The sequence below is a fragment of the Phoxinus phoxinus genome (assembly GCF_949152265.1).
Source record: "Phoxinus phoxinus genome assembly, chromosome: 20".
NCBI lineage: Eukaryota > Metazoa > Chordata > Actinopteri > Cypriniformes > Leuciscidae > Phoxinus > Phoxinus phoxinus.
The window spans coordinates 16,073,354-16,092,796 of NC_136895.1; the positions used below are offsets into that span (position 1 = coordinate 16,073,354).

Genomic DNA, 19,443 nt, shown 5'->3' on the forward strand with positions numbered 1-19,443 from the left:
TGACACTCGTTTATTTGTCAAACCATCAGTGAACATACATGCACATCACAGGATTATTATGGAATGATATTGCGGACATTATTCAAAAGGAATTGCAAATACAATATAAATATTGTTTAACAATATAAAGCACCACAAAGTCACTCTTTACGACCTCATTTAACCATTTTTTAACCGTCTTGCTAATTATGTTTTAAATCATTGTATGTCTCACATTTTCATCATTTTCAAAATCACAGCTGGCTTGCCAATGGCGTCCAATGACGTAGGCTACAATAAAAATATTTTGCTCACAGGTGATAATTACCTTATTTTTTCCTTTGTTTTCTTCACACATCCTCTCATAATTGATCTTGAGCTTATCTTCACGACACAGCTTTTCTAGCCTATTTGATTAAGTGAACTATATTTTTCAAAGGGGCAAACTTGTCATTAGCGGTGGAAATTAGGCGTCACATCTGAAAATATTTTTGAGAAAAATAATATATTTTCAGATTTCTTTATTTTTGTTTAAAATATTGAGTTTAAAAACTAACAAAGCTTTAAACGTGAACTTTTATGTTTGTCTTTTTATTGTCTTTTTTTTATCTGTATTTCTAAATCTTTACAACCACTAATAATAATAATAATAATACAAACACTGGTTTTAAAGATTTACAAAAAAAAATTACACAATGAATGTTGAAAACATTTGTGTTTATTGTCCTCCTTGTTCAATATAGATTTTAATGTGCAATAATTTAGATTTGTAGCTTACGATCGATTTAAATATTTTAAGCTAAATTTGGGACAAGGCTAAAACAATCAAATCTATGCAAAAACTGCATTTTTACTTTGCACCACCTTTACATGAATAAATCATATCCTCCATGTCAGATCATATTTGCCAAAAAAAAAAAAAAAAAACTACAGTTCCCATCAGCCCCACAGTTCGCGCAAAGCCTGACGGGAAAGGTTGCCCGTGCCCTTGTCCTATCAGCCGCGCAAGCGTACTATCTGACTTGACTGCCTGTGCTTGTGTGGTGGACAGGGAAGCCGAGGCTTGTACATTGTCGTGCTGTAAAGGTCAGGTCTCTTCTCCGTGGTAAAAATGATGGCAGCGAGGTTTCTCCTTCGTCGCGCGGCCCCTGCGTTGAGGCACGCGCGCTGTTATGCTGAAGTGGCTTCCTCCGCTGAAATGTCCTTCACTTTCGCATCGCCGACACAGGTAACGTTACTGACGCTCCGGCCTCGGGCCTACACGCTCTGCTAACACGCTAATCGCCGGCTGTGATTACTTCAGATATATTTTATGTCTTATGTGTTATGATTTACATTCAGCTTATCATGGATATACTCTTTATTGTAGTTAGTTTGATTTGTGTGCGCGCGCGTGCATGTTGCGCGTGCTACTTACGTGGGTAAACTCGTCAATATATCAAACTATTGTGGTAACGTACAGATTATTGTTTTGCATCTGCAGCGAATGTATTTAATGTAACACTATACAATGTTTACTCTGCAATGATATATACATAAAAACAAATTCTGGCTTGCAAAACATGGACACACGTTTGAATGACTTTAGCAGACTGCTAGCATTGCCACCGATCACCTTGACTTGTTTTTGTGTGTGTGTGTTTTTGACAGATTCAAAGGAAAGATCAATTAAATGTCTCAGTTGATGTAATTTATTTATGAAATTATGAACCATCAAATTTTAAATCGCACTTAATATTGTTATAGTGGCAGGGCAACGTAACTGCCACAGTCTCTTCAACACTAAGTTAAATGTTTTGTAAATGCTTTAAAAGTCAAGGAAATTTATATTGTAATTAAGTGACAGATATTACCTTTATCGTTATGTATTTAATGTATTTGTTTGTGGAATTGGAGGGCATATTTGTTTACTAACCATATAAAAATGTGATTAGTAGAAAATGCCATTTATGTTATACGGATGGATGTGTATTTGAATGAATGGATCTTATATTGTAAATTAAAATGATAAATGGTAATATAATAATAAATTAAATCTCATTAATATCTGTACATTTGCTGGCTAAGAACAACATCAAATGCAAAAGTAAGTAATACATATAAATAATGCGCAGAGTTCATAACACAGTAATAAAAAAAATCTAACGTTTTATTAAAAATAAAATAAAAAAGCAAATTAAATCCTAAGTGTGTATACAATATAATTTTTTTCTGCTGGCAAAAAATATTGAGGAAATCACCACTAGGCATTATTTTTTATATATAAAAAAATGTATTCATTCACATTTAAATATATTATTCCAAAGACCATGAGTATATTTCTGAGTATAGTGCAAAAAAAATGATATATATATATATATACACACACACTACCGGCCAAAACAGTCATATTGTTAAATATTACTACAATTTAAACCCGCTGTTTTCTATGTGAATATATATAGTAAAGATGAATTTATTCCTGTGATCAAAGCTGAATTTTCAGCATCATTACTTCAGTCTTTAGTGTCACATGATCCTTCAGAAATCATTCTAATATGATGATTTGATGCTCAAGAAACATTTCTTATTATTGTCAATGTTGAAAACCTTTTTTTACATTTTTCAGGATTCTTTGATGAATTGAAATGTCAAAAGAACAGCATTTATCTGAAATAGAAAGCTTTTAAACATGAACATTAAACACTACCGTTCAAAAGTTTGGGGTCAGTAAGAATTTGTATTTTAGTTTTTGGGGGAAAGAAATAAAAGAAATCAATACTTTTATTCATCAAGGATGAGTTAAATTAATCAAAAGTTACAGTAAAGACATTTATAATGTTAGAAAAGATTCTATTTTAAATAAATGCAGTTCTTTTGAACGTCCTATTCATCAAAGAATTCTGAAAACAAATTGTATACAAAATTGAAAATTTTTTGAGCATCAAATGTGCATATTAGAATGATTTCTGAAGGATCATGTGACACTGAAGACTGGAGTAATGATGCTGAAAATTCAGCTTTCTAATTAATTAATACGTTGCCATTTGTTTGGTTGCCGGCCACTTGGCTGCTACCCCATCCTCAAACTGTTCATCTGGTGCATTGAAGCTTGTTGTGCTTTTTGCAGGTGTTCTTCAAGGAAGCCAGCGTAAAACAGATTGACGTCCCAACACTGACAGGAGCCTTTGGTATCCTGCCAGCCCACGTCCCCACACTGCAGGTCCTCCGGCCCGGCGTAGTCACCGTGTTCAATGACGACGGTTCCTCTGCTAAGTACTTCGGTGAGTTCTAGCTTCAGTAGCTGCGTTTTGCCATAGCATTCAGATGTGTCATTCTCTAGTTTTGTTTCAACAACCATTATAAAAATTTGACAGTGGGCGTCCTTTTATTTTCTTCATAGGGATTTCATAAAAAATCAAAACCAATCAGATCTAAGATGAATTGCTTTATTTGAATTGATAGTGACTTTCCATAAGGATGATTTCGTCATTATTATTCTCTCTTCGTGGTTATGCATAGTGTAGTACTTTATTTAAACCTTTATGGTAATTTAGTTTTTTTTAAGTGATGCAATTTTTCTTTCTGTATGAAAATGATTTCTTATTTTCTCATCTTATTTTACATTAACATTTATGCAATTGACCCTTTGAGGGGGAGTTTGATTGACAGGTGATCTGACCAATCATATTTCGCCATCCGCCATTTTGTCCGACAAAGCAGTCAGGAGAGAATCGAGATAGATTAACATGGGAGGATTTGAACTTGAAAAGCGGAGTGTACTGACGCCTTTCCGCGGTTAAAACAACATTCCTTCTTATGTTCATTCATGTTTATTTGATGCTAAAAATGAACTAGAAGGAAGAGATGATCGGTTCACGAGCAGCTTTAACTGAGGCGACACAGTGATCTGACAGACATATTAAAGAGCCACAAAACGGTTTTTATTGTTTAAATTTCTTTTAAAAAATTACCAAATTTGAAGGTTGAGTCTTTATTTCATATCAAAAGTCACCTGGCCTGTCCTGTCTGTCGGTGCGTTGTCAGTCTCCTCTGCTCTGCGATGTATTTTTCACTGCGTGAGAGCGGAGTAGCTTGTCGGACATAGCAACAGTAACTAAAGGGGGCGGGTCTTTGCGAACGGCCTTAAGTGACTTAAATTGCGTTCAAGGCATACATTTTTATCAGTTCATTCATACATTGCCTCGGAATTCTGGCTACATGATATTGGGAAAAACTGACATTGTTTTCATATCTCAATATATATTGCAGAAAAACAAAAATAATTGCAATTTCACCAGATGACTTGAATAGCTCTATTTGTAAATAATGAATCATTCTAGAATGATCAGGGTGATTCTGTTGGTGCATCTGCATAGAAAATAATAAACGCATCACAAGCATGAATAAATACAAAAGAACAAAGATACAAATGAAATAACCTGTGCTTTGTTTGTCAGGTAAGTCACAGAAATTGAATAATAAAATGTAAAATAACACGCAATGGTCTTCACTGTATAAATAAAATATATTTCTTTGCTAAAGCTACAAAAGTGATTTTCAGCAGCAGGTTTATTAGGCTGCTGTCACTTTAAGACTAAAATGCATGTTTGAGCTGTTTTAACTGAACACAACCTGTACTGACACATCTTAAAATATCTTATAATGTCTCAAGATGCACACCAGCAATGTTTTTTTTCTCTAAGGCACGTTTATAAAAGCTACTTTATTGTCCTAATCGAACTAAGGCCTAATCCTCGCTTAATCTAAGCCATCTGTGAAACCAGGCCTTTAACTCGATGATGGTTGAACTGCAATTAATCCGTGAATCACGTGTTCTGAACCGTGACATGGCATAAAACAACCAACAGGGTTTCTGCGGGTCTTCAAAAGTCTTAATTCACCTTTACACAAATTAAGGCCTTAAAATCTTCAATCAGAGCAAAAAGTCCTAAATTCATAAAAACATGGCATTAAATGTTGCATGCATTGCAAAAAATAAATGAAGATACGTTTACTATCAAATATCTTGAGTTTATGCTTAAAACAAGAACAAATGTCTGTCAACCTTTCCTTTGAATTAAGTTGATTTTTCTTAGTTTCAATCATAAACTCACTTCGTTTTGATCATTTTCACATAAATCAATACTTCATATTTTGTATCTCCAGCACTGGAAAACAACACACACATATTAAGAAAGAATATTACTTTTCTGCAGTGTGATCAGAGGGTACAGGAAAGGAAATTCCTTGAACCAAAAAAAAAAACTGAACCAAATAAAATTGTATTTATTAAACCTTTCTAAAAAGCATCAAATTCAAATTTTTACTTTTTTTCCCTAATTTTCACAATTTATTACTTGCATAACTCTAATTTAATTTAAATCCAGTCTGATCGGTAGTACCTGACCTGATTTTGCCACCAAAATCTCCCACATAATATGATTGAGTAATCTGTATAAGAGGAATGTCATTTGGGAGTGCTATTAAAAAGACTAAAAATCATTTGATAAAATATAATGCATGGTAATTATAGAAACACTTGCCAGGAGAATGAAACTAGGAGAAGATGGAAGTGACTGACTTGTGGTCCTCATTTGCGCACTTCCGAGGGATATCTGTGACATGATATTCTGTGTTGAAGCAAGCACGTTTGAAAGCAATCTACCACAAAGACGCCCGACTACTTATTGCATATGATTTTAGAAATCCATCCAGAAGGGGTCAGACTTGTCCTAGAAATTAGAGCCTCTTCAGACGTCAACAAATAATATAGTGTACCTTCTGTGCTTTGCAGTGAGCAGTGGATCAGTCACCGTTAATGCTGACTCTTCAGTGCAGTTGCTGGCGGAGGAAGCCGTTCCTCTGGACAACCTGGACCTCGCAGTGAGTCCCTGCTATACTGTTATCTGAAACGCAAAGAATAATGGATAAACTCATTCATGCAAGGCTCTATTCTTTACTTTTCACAATCCAACCCATTCCTGGGTGGTGTTTTTAGTGTAGAGTTCACTCAGAAGTGCATCATTATGAACCAAAAATTGGGTCTTTCAAGGTCCATTTGAGGAAATAAAGGGAAGAGTTATTTTCGAAAAACAAAGACTGTTCAGATTATAATGTAGGCGTTTAATGAGGTTGAATCTGTATAGTTATTATTGTGTAGCCGTATTTGAAAGTTCATACTGTTTCAGAAACGACCTTATTATTTGATTGTCGGACTGCATAGACATCTTTTATTGGATTATCATTTAAATTTAGCATTCGAAACTAAATCGAGCCGCCCTTTTATAGAAATCATGCTGTTTACCCTCTGCAGCATCATTAAAAATGCTCTTCATATTCTGTTAGTCGAATGTTCAGAATGACACATCGAGCTCATTCCAAACGGGATGTTCTTGGACATGCCCTTTTTCCGACGCGGAATAAAGCGCACTTTTGGGTTCGTTCCACATAAATAGGCCAATTTTTTATTCTTCCTAGAGATAGCTATGCTCGGGGGCCTCGCTGGTTAATAAGGAAGGAAAGGTCAGTCACCGTTGAAGTGGTGCAGATGTGTCAAATCCCCACTGAGAGACCTTTAACTCCCAGCAATGTTTGGCCTTTACACTGTGTAATCGCCACTGTGACAAATGTCCTTCACAGGAAAGAGGCCACGTTTATTTGCTCACACTGTTGAGAATACGGCCACGCTAGTCTAGAATGCGGCTCAAGTAGCAGCAGCATTGATTTTTAAGGCTAAGATGAGTTTTCTCACTTATAAGGTGCTTCAAGATATTGAAGTTCTCAGATCTATATGACACTTGTTCCAATTGATGGCTCCTTTTATAATGTCAGCCGTTATGGATTGAGTTTTCGCCTGATACTTCAGTGTCAAGATTACAGTGAATGTGAACCAAATGTCAAGATTGCCATGTCTTTTTTCTTTTTTGTAGGCGGCGAAAGCGAACCTCGAGAAAGCCCAGTCAGAACTGATGGGCGTTTCAGATGAGGCAGCCCGGGCAGAGGTTCTGGTCAACATAGAGGCAAACGAGGCAATCGTCAAAGCGCTGGAGTAAACCACTTGTGTGTTGGTATGTTCACTTTTTAGCAAGTGAGAAATGTGGGAAAACACTCAGTAAATGCTGCATATGAATGTACGTATGCTTCATCAGTTTCTATTTTGTATTTTTTTTGTGTGTTTCTCAGTCGGAAATTCTGTCGGTGTGAAAAAGTCTCCGGCTTTGTCTGTTCCCCACCCCAGTGAAGTCAGAAACTTGCAAGACTGCTTGCTTTGTACAGTGGATGAAATTAACAATAAATTTATTTGAAATAACACATTGTGTCATGTATGTTCTTTGCGCTTCACAAAATTAATTCAAGCTGTATTTGCTGTGCTATAGATTTGTTTGGGTACAGTACCGTTCATGACAGAATGGGGGCAGTATAGTACATAGTAAAAATTTATATGATCAATGGTATGTTTTTACATAACCTCATCAAAATAAGTTTAGCAATTTTTTTTATAAAAAATTGTTATACAAGACTCAACAAATTTTTTAAGTCAGTTTAATGTAATTTAAGTTGAAATTACTTAAAAATGTACTTAAAAGGCAGCAACTTTTATTAATTTTTTTTACAATGTCATGTTTAAACCTAAAGGATCACCAAGCCATTTGCACAGGGAACTGGAGCGACTCTTTTCCCCTTTATTTTTCAGTCAATAGCGATGTTTCCATCCACATTTTATAAGCATTTTGTGATATTGCATTATAACGCTGTATGTGCTCAATTGAGTCAGAAACTTTTTATCCGAATAGAAAATAAGCTATAAACTATGTTGGAAACACATTTACCGATTAAGTTCCTCGTTGCGCATTAAAAAAAAAAAGACCTTTTGCGATGGGACCTCATAACTGGACCAACCAGTGGACCTATCTTTTTGCAGAGCATCTGAAATGCCTGAGCAAAGTCTGTCATTAAAGTGCTGAAGTATAAAACCTCCCAGAACTGTCATACACGACTGCATTCCCAAACAACAGGCATCCGCCTCCAAAAGCAAGATAACATTACTGCGTTCTGGGGCGCGAGTAATTTTGATGTTTATGAAATTATTAAATACACTGGCTTCTACTGCAGCAACTTCCATTTTTCTTAGTGATATTTAGCACCAGTTTATCAGGAAGTGATGATTTCGGCTTAATGGATGGAAACGATGCAAAATATTTTTTGCTATGTTCCAATTGCATAAGTTAAATTCGCAACTTTAGATGGAAACAGCTAATGACACCAATTCTTGTGCAAGATATAGTTTTTTTTTTTTTTTTTTTACCCATATTGCATTTGTTTCTCGTTTGTGGATCTTCAAGCCTCGTAGCTGTTATTCTAATTTTCAACCTACTCAAGTTGCCTTCATGTGCCTTTTGTAGATCCCTAAAAACTGATAAGCAGGTACTGACAAGCCAACAACAGAGTTAGAAATACAGCTAGACTACGCTGCGAGAAGAAACATACAGACGGTGAACGTTGTGGAGTTAAAGGCCTATATTTGCTTAAGTACAGGGTAATTTGGGTACATGGCCGCTCGAGCTATATGCTTGTGCCGACTGGAGTTTTACGAGACTAAACCGCATGCGTCTTTATGAACGTCAGATGTCTAGCGTGGCAACATGCTACAGCTTGTTCCAGTGGCACATGTACAGAATTGGCAGAGAACACTTGCAGAAAGTAGTAATCGTCCTTTGCTAAGAAAAGTTGTTTTTTGGGTTCACTAAATTGTTACTTGCACTGCATAACTTGCATGTTTTTACTATATGTTTGATGAATTGCTTCTGAATAGTTGAACAAACAGAATGAAAAACCAGTGCAGACATTCAGAAGTCTTTTTATTTTTTTCACAGACTGACAGTGTCGGAAATCAGTGTGGCAAAGTCTGATATTTTAAGATTACTTTTGGTTTAAGGAACCACAAGGTTCTATTTATGTCTCGCAATGTTTCCCTTGTTGCCATCTTTTGTTCCTACATCTCAAGTGTGAGTATAGCCTCTATTCTTAAACGTCCTCTACGGGATAGTCCTAATTACGGTTCTGCAGTCTCAAGAAGGGACAGTTTTAGGTTAGAAGTTTTTTCCTAGCAAAACTTTTCATAATAATATTATAAACCTCTGAGTATCTTCAACTTTAGGAACAAGATATTCCAACGGCACCATAGGGTTTTTGAAGAAACAGTATACCAAATTGGAATAAAATGATGTCAATTAAAAAAAACACCATTGTCCACATTATTTTTAAGGTAAAAGTGGGCATGGCCATTGTGCAATATCATCCACTTTGTGTAATTTTAGTAGAAAAGAAAAAAACATCCGTCTTGTTGTTTGATATTGCAAACTGCCATTTTTAAAATCATTTTAATTATTGTTATGATACTTTTTACTGTAGGCTACTTTGTGTATCTATAGTGGCTAATGAAATGAAGGTCTCACATTCACAGAAAAATAGCTTCCACATCGCCAAATAAGGTGGATAGGACAAGTGTCATTTTTGCTGTTTAGCTCCAATCTGCTTCAATGCCCACAAGTTCTAGTCATCCTGAAGACTTTGATTAGATGGTTCAGGTGTGTTTAAGCAGTCTATCTAAACCATTGTTCCTGGAGGTCAAACTTCTTGCAGAGTTTAGCTCCAGCACATCTGCCTGAACATTTCTATTAATCCTAAAGACCTTGGTTAGCTGGTTCAGGTGTGTTTTATTGGTGCTGGAGCTAAACACGGCTGGAAGGTGGCCCTCCAGAAGCAGGCTTGGACACACCTGGGCTAAACTCTGCAGGAATGTCCCTCTTGGAGAAGGATTGGACCCCTTTGTTTGAGGGGTCAGTGGTTCCCAACTCTGGTCCTGGAGTACCCCCAGTATTAGTAAAGACACCAAGACCTTGATGGGTATGCAGTGTTGGGGGTACACCAGGAGGACTAGGGTTGGGAACCACTGGCATAGGTGTCACATTAATGCTTGATAGATCTGCAGGAGGACAGACAACTGTAAAAGTGCAGCATAAAGCTTTGACCTGGTTTTGCTTGCAGTCTGCAGGGCTTCAGACTCTCAGGTGGCTGTCAGATACTGCACGCAGGCTGGGAGTGGGCGCGGAGGCCTGACACTCCCGCCTACACAGACATACGGACCAGCGCAGATCTGCGACCGGTTCTGCAATTACTGGAATTGACTACGGCTGGAGTTCTGAGAAAAGCATCCGGTCTTAGGTCAGTCTTATAGGGCTGTCTCTCGATGTAGACCCTACACCACATCCTTTTTTGTCACTCCCACCCACACTTGCAAAGGTGCCTACAAATAGAACGTATAGCAAGCATTCTAGAGAAACCTGCAAATCCACAACACACCTCAAAACCTTGAGGTTGAACCTTGTCAGCTTTCACTCTAGTGATAAATAACCCTGATTGACATCTCATGTAATCAACTATACATTTGGGCATTTAAGATAGCGTCCCCTTGTAAGTCTTTCACATTAGTCATCTTTTGTTAAGCTTTTTTTTTTCTTGTGGTACTAAACGTATTCGTGATCAAATAATGACACCAGTCTTGTTTTGACTGTTTATCCTTTACAAGTGAGTCCCTGCCAGTAAATGTCATAACTAGATCATCTGGCTGCAAATAGTATCTTTCCAGAGATATTAGTTACCAGACTTTTACCTCCGGGGGTCCTACGCAAGCTAAGCAATGGAGATGACTCCAGGTATTATAGACCTACTTGGTCCAGGCAATCACATAGTCCTCCACAAACCATGGCAGAGAGGTAGGTACGACATACTTTTTATTGATGGAAAGGAAAGGACAAGTTAACTTTCTTTGTATCTCCCTCATGCAAACAGTGACGTTTGTGGTGGTCTTGCGTTCCACAGAGCAAAGTGTCACATTCCCGAAGGGTGAGGTTGTTAAATCAGTTGACTGGGAAAGCAAGGTTGAGGCGTGGGCACATGGGTCTCTTGTGGAGTGAAACCCTGTACACCAACTCTACAGCACAGTTTCAGTAAAACTGTTTGATGGCTCATAACATACATTCGTATGATGTACTTTAAATGTTTAAAAGACGTCAATGGGCAGAGAAATTGAGGTGAACCCATTTTTTTCTCTCTGGAAGGCACATCAAGAAATGGCAAATTCACAAATCCTTCCCCCTAAACTTGCCAGAATCCAAAGACTTCTTGTTCAGTCTCCAGCATCCTTCGAGGGTCAAACCGAGCATTGTTAAATGGGGCGGTCTTGCCTACGGAGGATTGTTCTTGTCGTCTAGCAACTGTGACAGTTGCCATTGATGAGTGACAGTAACGTTTGTACTGGCCTTTTTTGAAAGTTATATTAAACTGTCTGAAAACAAAACAGGGTTCACAAACTGTCTAAATGTATTCACCATGGTCCATTTCTGTATATAATGAAGAGTATAACTATATATATAATCGTCGCATCTTAGTAAGATATGTCAACATTTGAACCGCTTTAAGATTTAATTTTTTTTATTTATACATTTGTATCATTAGATATTTGAGTAAGTTGAAACCCAATACTTTCAATTAAGTGTAATTCGGCAATTTTTCTCCCAAAAAAACATCCTGTCGTCACTGGAACGCAATAAATTCTGGGGTATGCAAGCCCGCGAAGGATCCATCTGTTGTATCCTTAATTTCATGGGAAATGAGACGCATTTGGAGGCCGCCTTCAAATTGGGACAGCCTTTGCCACGCTTGCGGCGACGCAATCGGCCTTTGAAGGATGCAGCCTTGAATTGGGACGCAGCTCATGTCACCTGTCAAGTGTCTAGTCTTAAACTTACCAATCAAGAAGCACTTTCCTTCTCCACCTCCATCACTTTTTTCCCATGTAAGGTATCCATCTGGAAAAAAGCTCAGATTTCTTCCCCTTAAATGGAAAACATTGCCCCTTAGAATGCATTACACTGTGGAATCAAATCGGCAGCGCATGGAAAACCAATTAGGGAAAACCCAGTTGTCACATAGACCTACTGTTTAACTAAAGAGAGTAAACAAAGTAAATTTGCGCTTCTGTGCATGCATCTCTACTCTCAAAGTAGAACCTCTTGTTTGGCAAAAACATTGAGTGAGTTTGCACCTAATATCAGAAAAAAAGACTGTAATGGCAACTCTCCCAGTAAACTCGATTAATTAACAAAAATAGAATGTTTTTTTGTTTGTTTTTTCAACAGCTTAATTAATACTCAAGTCACAAGTTTGATTCCCTGGGGACACAGACTGATAGAATGTAAACCTTTAATGCACAGCTAAAGGCCGTTCACAAATAACAAGTTTCTGCATTCCACAGCACTGCTTCGACATTATTTTTCTCTGTAAACAAGCACCAGGTGGACATGTTTGACTGTTGCACTTGAGTTTTGCGTCTTCTGCAGTGTCTCCCGCATGAGTGCTGCATTTTTTGAAGTTCAACTTCTAAAAAGAAAATTGCGTCTCGCCTTATTTTTTTATTAAATTGCCCTAAATGTGTTCTGTGTGAAGTCACTTAAATTGCTTTGCTCATTCTGTTTGACCTTTGTTTTGTAAGTGTTGGTCTACACATGCATCAGGTGCCATTGGCTGTTTTATCGTTTCTCAAATTTTTCGTCGTCTCGCACCAAGAGTGCTACGTTTTTACTTCATTGTGTTAACAAGTTAAAAGTATTTACTACTTTGAGACCCCTTCATAGTTTGTTGCGCTCTGTCTTGCTTGCAAGAATGCATCCTGTATGAACACACCCTAACTCCTGCGCTACCAGCTCTCAATAATTGTGGTTTAGCGAGTCGCGTTGCGTGTAGTAGCCACTGCGCTAAACGTATAATTCACAATATGCTTTGCATTGGGTTTTCAAGTTTGCATTGGCTTGAATTGTTTCCATGGCATTGGAACATCCCTTATTGAATTTACATACAGGTCATGAATTGTTCTTTTGCATTAATAATTGTATAATTTGTACCTAATTATTTTCATAATTAATAGTTAAAATTAACATATTCATTTACAAAGTCCTATAGTAAATGTAGATTAAAATTTATCATCCTGTCCTTACCCAACATAGAGTGACTCGTGCTGGTTTCCTAATCACATGTCTTAATGCTGAAGCACTCGGAAAATATGCCATCATGCTAGTTTCCATCCAGCACTACCCAAGTAGACATAGCACCATTTGCACACTCAAGCAGTCCCGGACTTTGGTGGAAGGCCCCACACCCGCATGCAAATTTATGACGCTTTCCAGTGCTGGCAGACAGCAGATCAAACATAACCATGAGCCCAGCCATTGATCTAATTCTGTCAGCTGGCCCGGTATTAGCAGGTGGTGGGGCGGGGAAGGTTGGGCTGTTAGGCGAGGTCAGGAATGCACTGACTGTGGGCGCTAGAAAATGATGCCAATCGGTCACTTATTTTCATGGTGAACATAATGACGAGAAGTAATGATGACAGCAGTATTGCAGTATGCAAACTGCCAAAACGAAGGCTTGACACTGAACTTATGTTTACCACCTTGTTGCCCTTTCACCAAGTTACGCTATGACGATCCCTCTGAGGTAATGCTCCCAGGAACTCCCGACTTGTCATCATTCCAGAAAGATAACGTGCATGCTAAAGCTAGCTTTCTCATTTCCCGTACTAACTCAAACTAGTAAAAGCTTTCTGATGCTTCAGATTTAGGATGACTTGAAGCAAAAAGATCCATTGTGCCCTGGGGAACAACTGGACATGATTTACTACATAATTTATAACTGACTGATTGACACATCTTAACTGTTTAGCCATGGTGTTATGTAGCATGCATTTTATCACAGTGGTTACAGAATCCTGATAAGGTATTACATGGGCAAAAAATACTGGGTTCAAACCAGGACAATCCCCCAAATAGATCGCCTCTTAGAATTCACAGGGCCTCAGATTATGGGAAGCCACTACATGTAATAAGTAGAAGGTTGCTGGTGTGGTTTTGCAGTAAGATATTTAAGTATGAATACCTCATGGCCAGTGTGTAATATCAGTGTACAAAACATCTAGTGAACCTTCAGTGTGTTGACGCACTGCACTTGTAACCCATCCAACAAATGATGCACCTTAGTGAAGTGAAGAAGTCCTCAGAAACATTAGCATAACATTAACATAGCGCTGCATGTAAACACATCCTCGTGCTTGGTGCCAGATAGGTTAACGAGAGTACAAAAATAGACCTCTTTGACAAATGAACTGCTAGGCACTGCTGCACATATCAAATAATATGTTGTTATACCCCGACATGACTAAACATGGACTGTATCAGTCTCTGTTACCCTCTTAGCATAATGGCCTGGTTTCACATACAGGGCTTAGATTAAGCCAGGATTAGGCCTTAGTTTAATGAGGACATCTAAGTAGCTTTTATAAACGTGCCTTGTCTGTGAAACCCGGGGGGGGGGGGGGGGGGGGGGAGTTATTAATTGAAAGGTATTAAGAGGTTAAAGTTGATGATACACTGGGCAACTTTTTGAGCAATGTTGAATATTGCCGTCATTGGGCAACCAGGTGAGACACAGGGCCCACGACCAATCTAAGGCATCCAGATATAAATTTGTTGGCCATTCTCAATGGAAAAGTGCCCGGCAGCATTGCTCAAACATGTTGCCACGTGTATCATCACCTTAAGGGTTGGCTCCGTGATTCAGTGGAAAGTCATGATTACCAGTGTCCTGTTCTTCCCACCGGATATTAGATACTCTGATGTTAGCTACTATTAGGTTTTTCTCACTATGCTTAGCGTCATTTCAACCCCGGGTTAAACAACGTTTCACACTTAATTTTTAAAAGGGCTACGTCACAAAATGATGATGTAAAGCATCATAAAGAATGCTTGATGCAACATAAAGGGTCAAGCTTTTGCGTCTCAGCATGGCCTATTAGCCCCTGCTGGTAGATATTGTAACTACACCATATTTCTCCATTGATAGTTTTTTTAACCCCACTTTTTTTTCTGTGCTGCTTTTGACATCACAACTTAGGATAATCGCCAGTGAACAGTTCAGGACTGTACAGTGTGTGTTCATCAGCCAATTAGCATCGTGGCCACGTCATTTTGTTGCAGCTCTAGAGTGATTAGTCACATGGATGGCTGCAGAAACACGTGCTCATGAGTAAATACGCCAGATTTCACATTACATGCTTCCACTGGGTTCCACACCAGCCGAGCAAGTGCCGTTGAGATGACTGTGAATGCAAACGGATAGCTTTCTCCAGGAAAACTTCTGTGGATATAATAGCTAAATGCAAACTTTTTCATTATTTGTGGCATCGTTCTGTGTCTTTAATTTTTAATGTCAAGTTTTGATCCAAACAGTTTTGTATTGTAAAATTCTTGCTTCATAATACCTTTGCAGCTGGTTGAATATCACCTAATGAGGAACTGAAAGGACCAAAGAAGAATTCATTTGCATGAACAAATTACACTTTTCCTTTGAAAAGAAGGGGTATAAGGATATATTGAAACATTTTCTTTTCTGGTATATAAGCACTACGTAAGATTATTAAACTTTTAAAACAATATCTATCTTTTTTTAATAACTAACTCTTGGGTATCTTAACCAGAATAAATATCAACCACTTTTAATATTGCTGTTGACTTCTGAACATTTTCAGATTACATTCTCTGCAGGGAGTGCAATCTAGTTCAGGAACCGGATTAACTTGTCTAGAAAACAACGTTTCAGTTTTCGATTAATCCATCTTTTTCCAAGAACACTTCATAGAGGTCATAAGCTGATTCCTTCTCCCACTATGTGGGAAGTTGTAAAGGTAAACAACCTCATTGGCCCATATGTAAATGGTTTACCGGATGGACACAACTGAACTCTCTGTGGTGAACTCGAACAGGACAGGGAAATGAGGAAGTAAGCAATAAGGCACATTAGCGTGAAAAGCCATTCGTGGGGACTGCGGCTCAGAGACGGGAAATAGTGGCATTCTTGTGAAGTCTGATTCGATGCAGGATGACCAGGCTTCCTGCGTCACAGATGGAATCAGAGGGCCAGAATTACCTTCCATATCAATGATTAGATTACCACAAACAGCGGATACAGGTGAAATGTCAGTGTGCCACGCTGCCCCCGTGCATTGCTTCTCTATAGAGGCAGTGTTCTGATTAAATTAGCCTAACGTGGGAAGTTGCTAATCCGAGCCAACCCAGGATTAAGCCTGCAGGACATCGAGAGTACATGGGAGAATGCATGCTTGAGTGTGGGTTGCTGAGTGGGTGGTGGATAAACAAGGGTTTGCGGAGAACAAATAAACCTTGCTGAACATGAGGCTAACAAAGACACCCCTGTCATTTCGCTTTGTCTTAATTCATCATAGGACGTTGTAGAATATAAAATGAAATGTGGATTAATAACTTGATTTGCTCTGGAATTTGGCTGACGTGTTGGTCGAATTCTCTTGTGCTTATTCTCGGTTTCCATAAAGGAGTGCTTTTTTCATTTATAATGCGGTCAAGCTCTGCAGGTGGCTACTTATGAAAGACTATACAAATGCAATATGCCTACAGAGCTACTAAGGCCTGGAACAAAAGATGTAATATTGTGATTATATATCGAAAATACCTGCATCAGTGGGCTCGTGATTAGCTGAAGATTAACCACTTTAAATAATAAAAAAGCTATTGAAGCTTGTTTCCGCCACTGAATAAAAAAACGAAAAAAGGTAATTGCTACTTTTTATCTTGCAATTCCGGCTTTTTTCTCAGAATTGCATGATATAAACTCACAATTTCGGGTTATAAAGTCAAGAATTGTGAGATATAAACTCGCAATTCTCAGAAATAAAGTCAGAATTGCAAGCTATAAATGTCATAATCTATACAAGTTATTTTAGCTCCTCAATTCTGATTGGCTGAGGGCTAACTTCTCATGATTCTCTGGAAAACTTGATTCTCATTGGTTAATCACAGCATTCATTGGTCAGATATTTCTTAAAGGGATAGTTCACCCAAAAATGTAAATTCTGCCCTCGTGTCAATCCAAACCCATAAGACTTCTGTGTTCATCTTCGGAACACACATGATCTTTTTAATCAAATCTGTCCCAATTCTGTACTCTCTATTGACAGCCTCGCAACTACCACTTTGATGCTTCGAAAAATTTATAAAACGAATCTGAATCGAGCAGTTTAGTCCAACTTTTCTGAAGAGACACGATCGCTTTATATGATGAACAGAATGAATTTAGGCTTTTATTCACATATTGGAATTCAACAACGAATTGGTTGATTTGTTTTGTACAGGAAGTGGAAGCTTTAAGATAGGCCTATAGATGGCTAACATACAGGTAACTCAAATCAATAGTTAATGTACACGTATTTATTTATTTGGTTGAGTAAGCGCCATTATATGTAGAGTCAGCTTTCAGTATCTCAAAATAGATGCAATAAATGGATCACAGTTTCCACAAATATATGAAGCAGCACAACTGCTTTTATCATTGATAGTAAAACGTGAAAATTCAGCTTTGCTTTGCCATCACAGGAATAAATGTCATTTTAAAATATATTAAAAAAGAAAACGGTCAACACACACACACAATATCTCCCACACCCTGTTGGAGGAAATACACCTGCAAAAGTAAAATTTGTTGCAACGTACTTTGTTGTCTTTTCGCTTCATAACCTTTAGGGTGGATGTGTAATGTCTTGTGTAATTTCTGTGTTCCCACAGTACTCATTCATCCCCAACTTCCTGTTGACAGACCTATGAGCCACGGCCCTGCGCACTAACAGGCATGTCCTGATGCTTCCCTCTCTGTTTCAACAAAGGATTCGGGGGGTAAACAACAATCGGAATGGGCTGACGGATACGGGCTGTTGAAAATTTCTCGAACATGAATATGGGAACCGGAGTGACTTTGATGGTTAGGAATGCTGCTCACCCACACATGCACAGACGCCCACATATGTCCCACACATGTCTAACATTTGAATACGCATAAAGATTACTCATTGTATGTGACACTTCAAGATCTTTCACATCCACCCATTCCATTTAAAGACAGACATTCTGGCATGAATAGGGCTAATTGATTCATTGAAAGCTGTTTAATTGGCAAGAGCAAACAACCTCTTCAATAAAAATTCCCTTTAGGGTGGGAAAGCAGCTAAACGTTCTTACAACACTGTGTCAGCTTATTAGGAGCACAACAAAGAATTCATTATTCATCACCTATGTTTTCAGGTCTCCACCTTGCTGCATCACCACTTCGAAAAGGTGAGGGAAGGTTTATATAAAAAACATATTTCAGTGTTGTATATTGTTGGACATTTAAAACCAATCAGCATTATCATTATCTTGACTACTGTAAAAAGGTGCCACCTTAAATTTTATAAGTACAATCAACTTGGATGTTTAAGTCATTTCAACTTAAATTACTCTAAACTGACTTTAAAAATTAGTCGAATCAAAAAAAAAATTGCTTAATTAATTTTGATGAAAACATATGTAGTCATAACTTATTGATCATATAATGTTTTACGTTGTATATATAGGCTATTTAATCTGCACCTTAAAGTCTTGCATGGCTACAAAATAGCTGCTGAACATTTCCACTATTATTTCCCTTAAAACAATTAGTTACCATTTTGTGACATTTATGAAAATACGCTTGATATAAAATTAGGATGATTTTAGTTTGGAATATAATAATAATTTAAATGGGGTTTGCACTAGATGTTTAAAAACAAACATATACATGTAAACCACGGAGAAAAAACACATTTGTGACTTTGTAAAATAAATATTTATATATAATTACTGTGATATAGCTTGTGACAACTTCCTTTTTTGATATTTGAGTCTCCACACTGTAAAAAATTATATAAACAATAAGTTATTACAACATATATATATATATATATGTATATATAGCCTATATTTAGTTATGTTGCTTAACTCATCAAAATAAGTAAATGTTATACAAGATTCAACTAATTTTTTAAGTCAGTTTAATGTAATTTCAGTTGAAATTACTTAAACATCCAAGTTGATTGTCAGCTATTTTTTTTATATGATCAATAAGTTATGACAAAATGTTTTTATATTGTTTTAACTCATCAAAATAAGCCATTTTCAACTTTTTATGTTATAAAAATTCAACTCATTTTTTTATTAATGTACTTTATATATACTTCACACATCAATTGCAAAGTCCTATATTTGTTTGGTTTTGCTCTAAGGTGGAGTTTACTTTTTTATATATATATTTAACATTTTATATACAGCCTATAAAATGCTCAAATTATTTGCCTAAATAACATGTATACCTTTATGTCTTTAAATATTGATCTTTAGTATTTCTACTGCTATATCGAAGTGGCGTCACCAACTTCCTGAGATTCGAATTCCACGTAAGTTTGTTGTTTACCGTAGACTTCTCTCGTATCCAAGCAATGTGTTTTCCTTGACTGGTTGCCCAGTTACTTCTTTATGACGTCAGGAC

The 19,443-nt window shown here is 37.3% G+C and overlaps 1 protein-coding gene and 1 long non-coding RNA gene across 2 annotated transcripts; both read left to right on the forward strand.

Annotated features, from left to right (window-relative positions):
- The first annotated feature begins 963 nt into the window (after positions 1-963).
- atp5f1d (ATP synthase F1 subunit delta) lies at positions 964-7,272 on the forward strand. The gene is made up of 5 exons (XM_079592284.1): positions 964-1,207; positions 3,089-3,242; positions 5,756-5,844; positions 6,891-7,028; positions 7,144-7,272. The coding sequence occupies exons 1-4, from the start codon at positions 1,091-1,093 to the stop codon at positions 7,011-7,013; spliced, it is 483 nt and encodes a 160-aa protein (XP_079448410.1). The 5' UTR covers positions 964-1,090; the 3' UTR covers positions 7,014-7,028; positions 7,144-7,272.
- Positions 7,273-17,454: 10,182 nt separating this feature from the next.
- On the forward strand, positions 17,455-19,350 carry LOC306988882. Its single transcript, XR_013795512.1, has 3 exons — positions 17,455-17,862; positions 18,183-18,215; positions 19,296-19,350. It is a non-coding gene; the product is annotated as an uncharacterized lncRNA (long non-coding RNA).
- Positions 19,351-19,443: the final 93 nt, after the last annotated feature.

Excerpts from the sequence above, each read along its gene's own strand:
- atp5f1d (XM_079592284.1), top strand. The coding sequence starts at position 1,091 with ATGATGGCAGCGAGGTTTCTCCTTCGTCGCGCGGCCCCTGCGTTGAGG. Across the intron at positions 1,208-3,088 it reads CTTTCGCATCGCCGACACAG|GTGTTCTTCAAGGAAGCCAG; the intron begins GTAACGTTACTG and ends TGCTTTTTGCAG. Across the intron at positions 3,243-5,755 it reads TTCCTCTGCTAAGTACTTCG|TGAGCAGTGGATCAGTCACC; the intron begins GTGAGTTCTAGC and ends TGTGCTTTGCAG.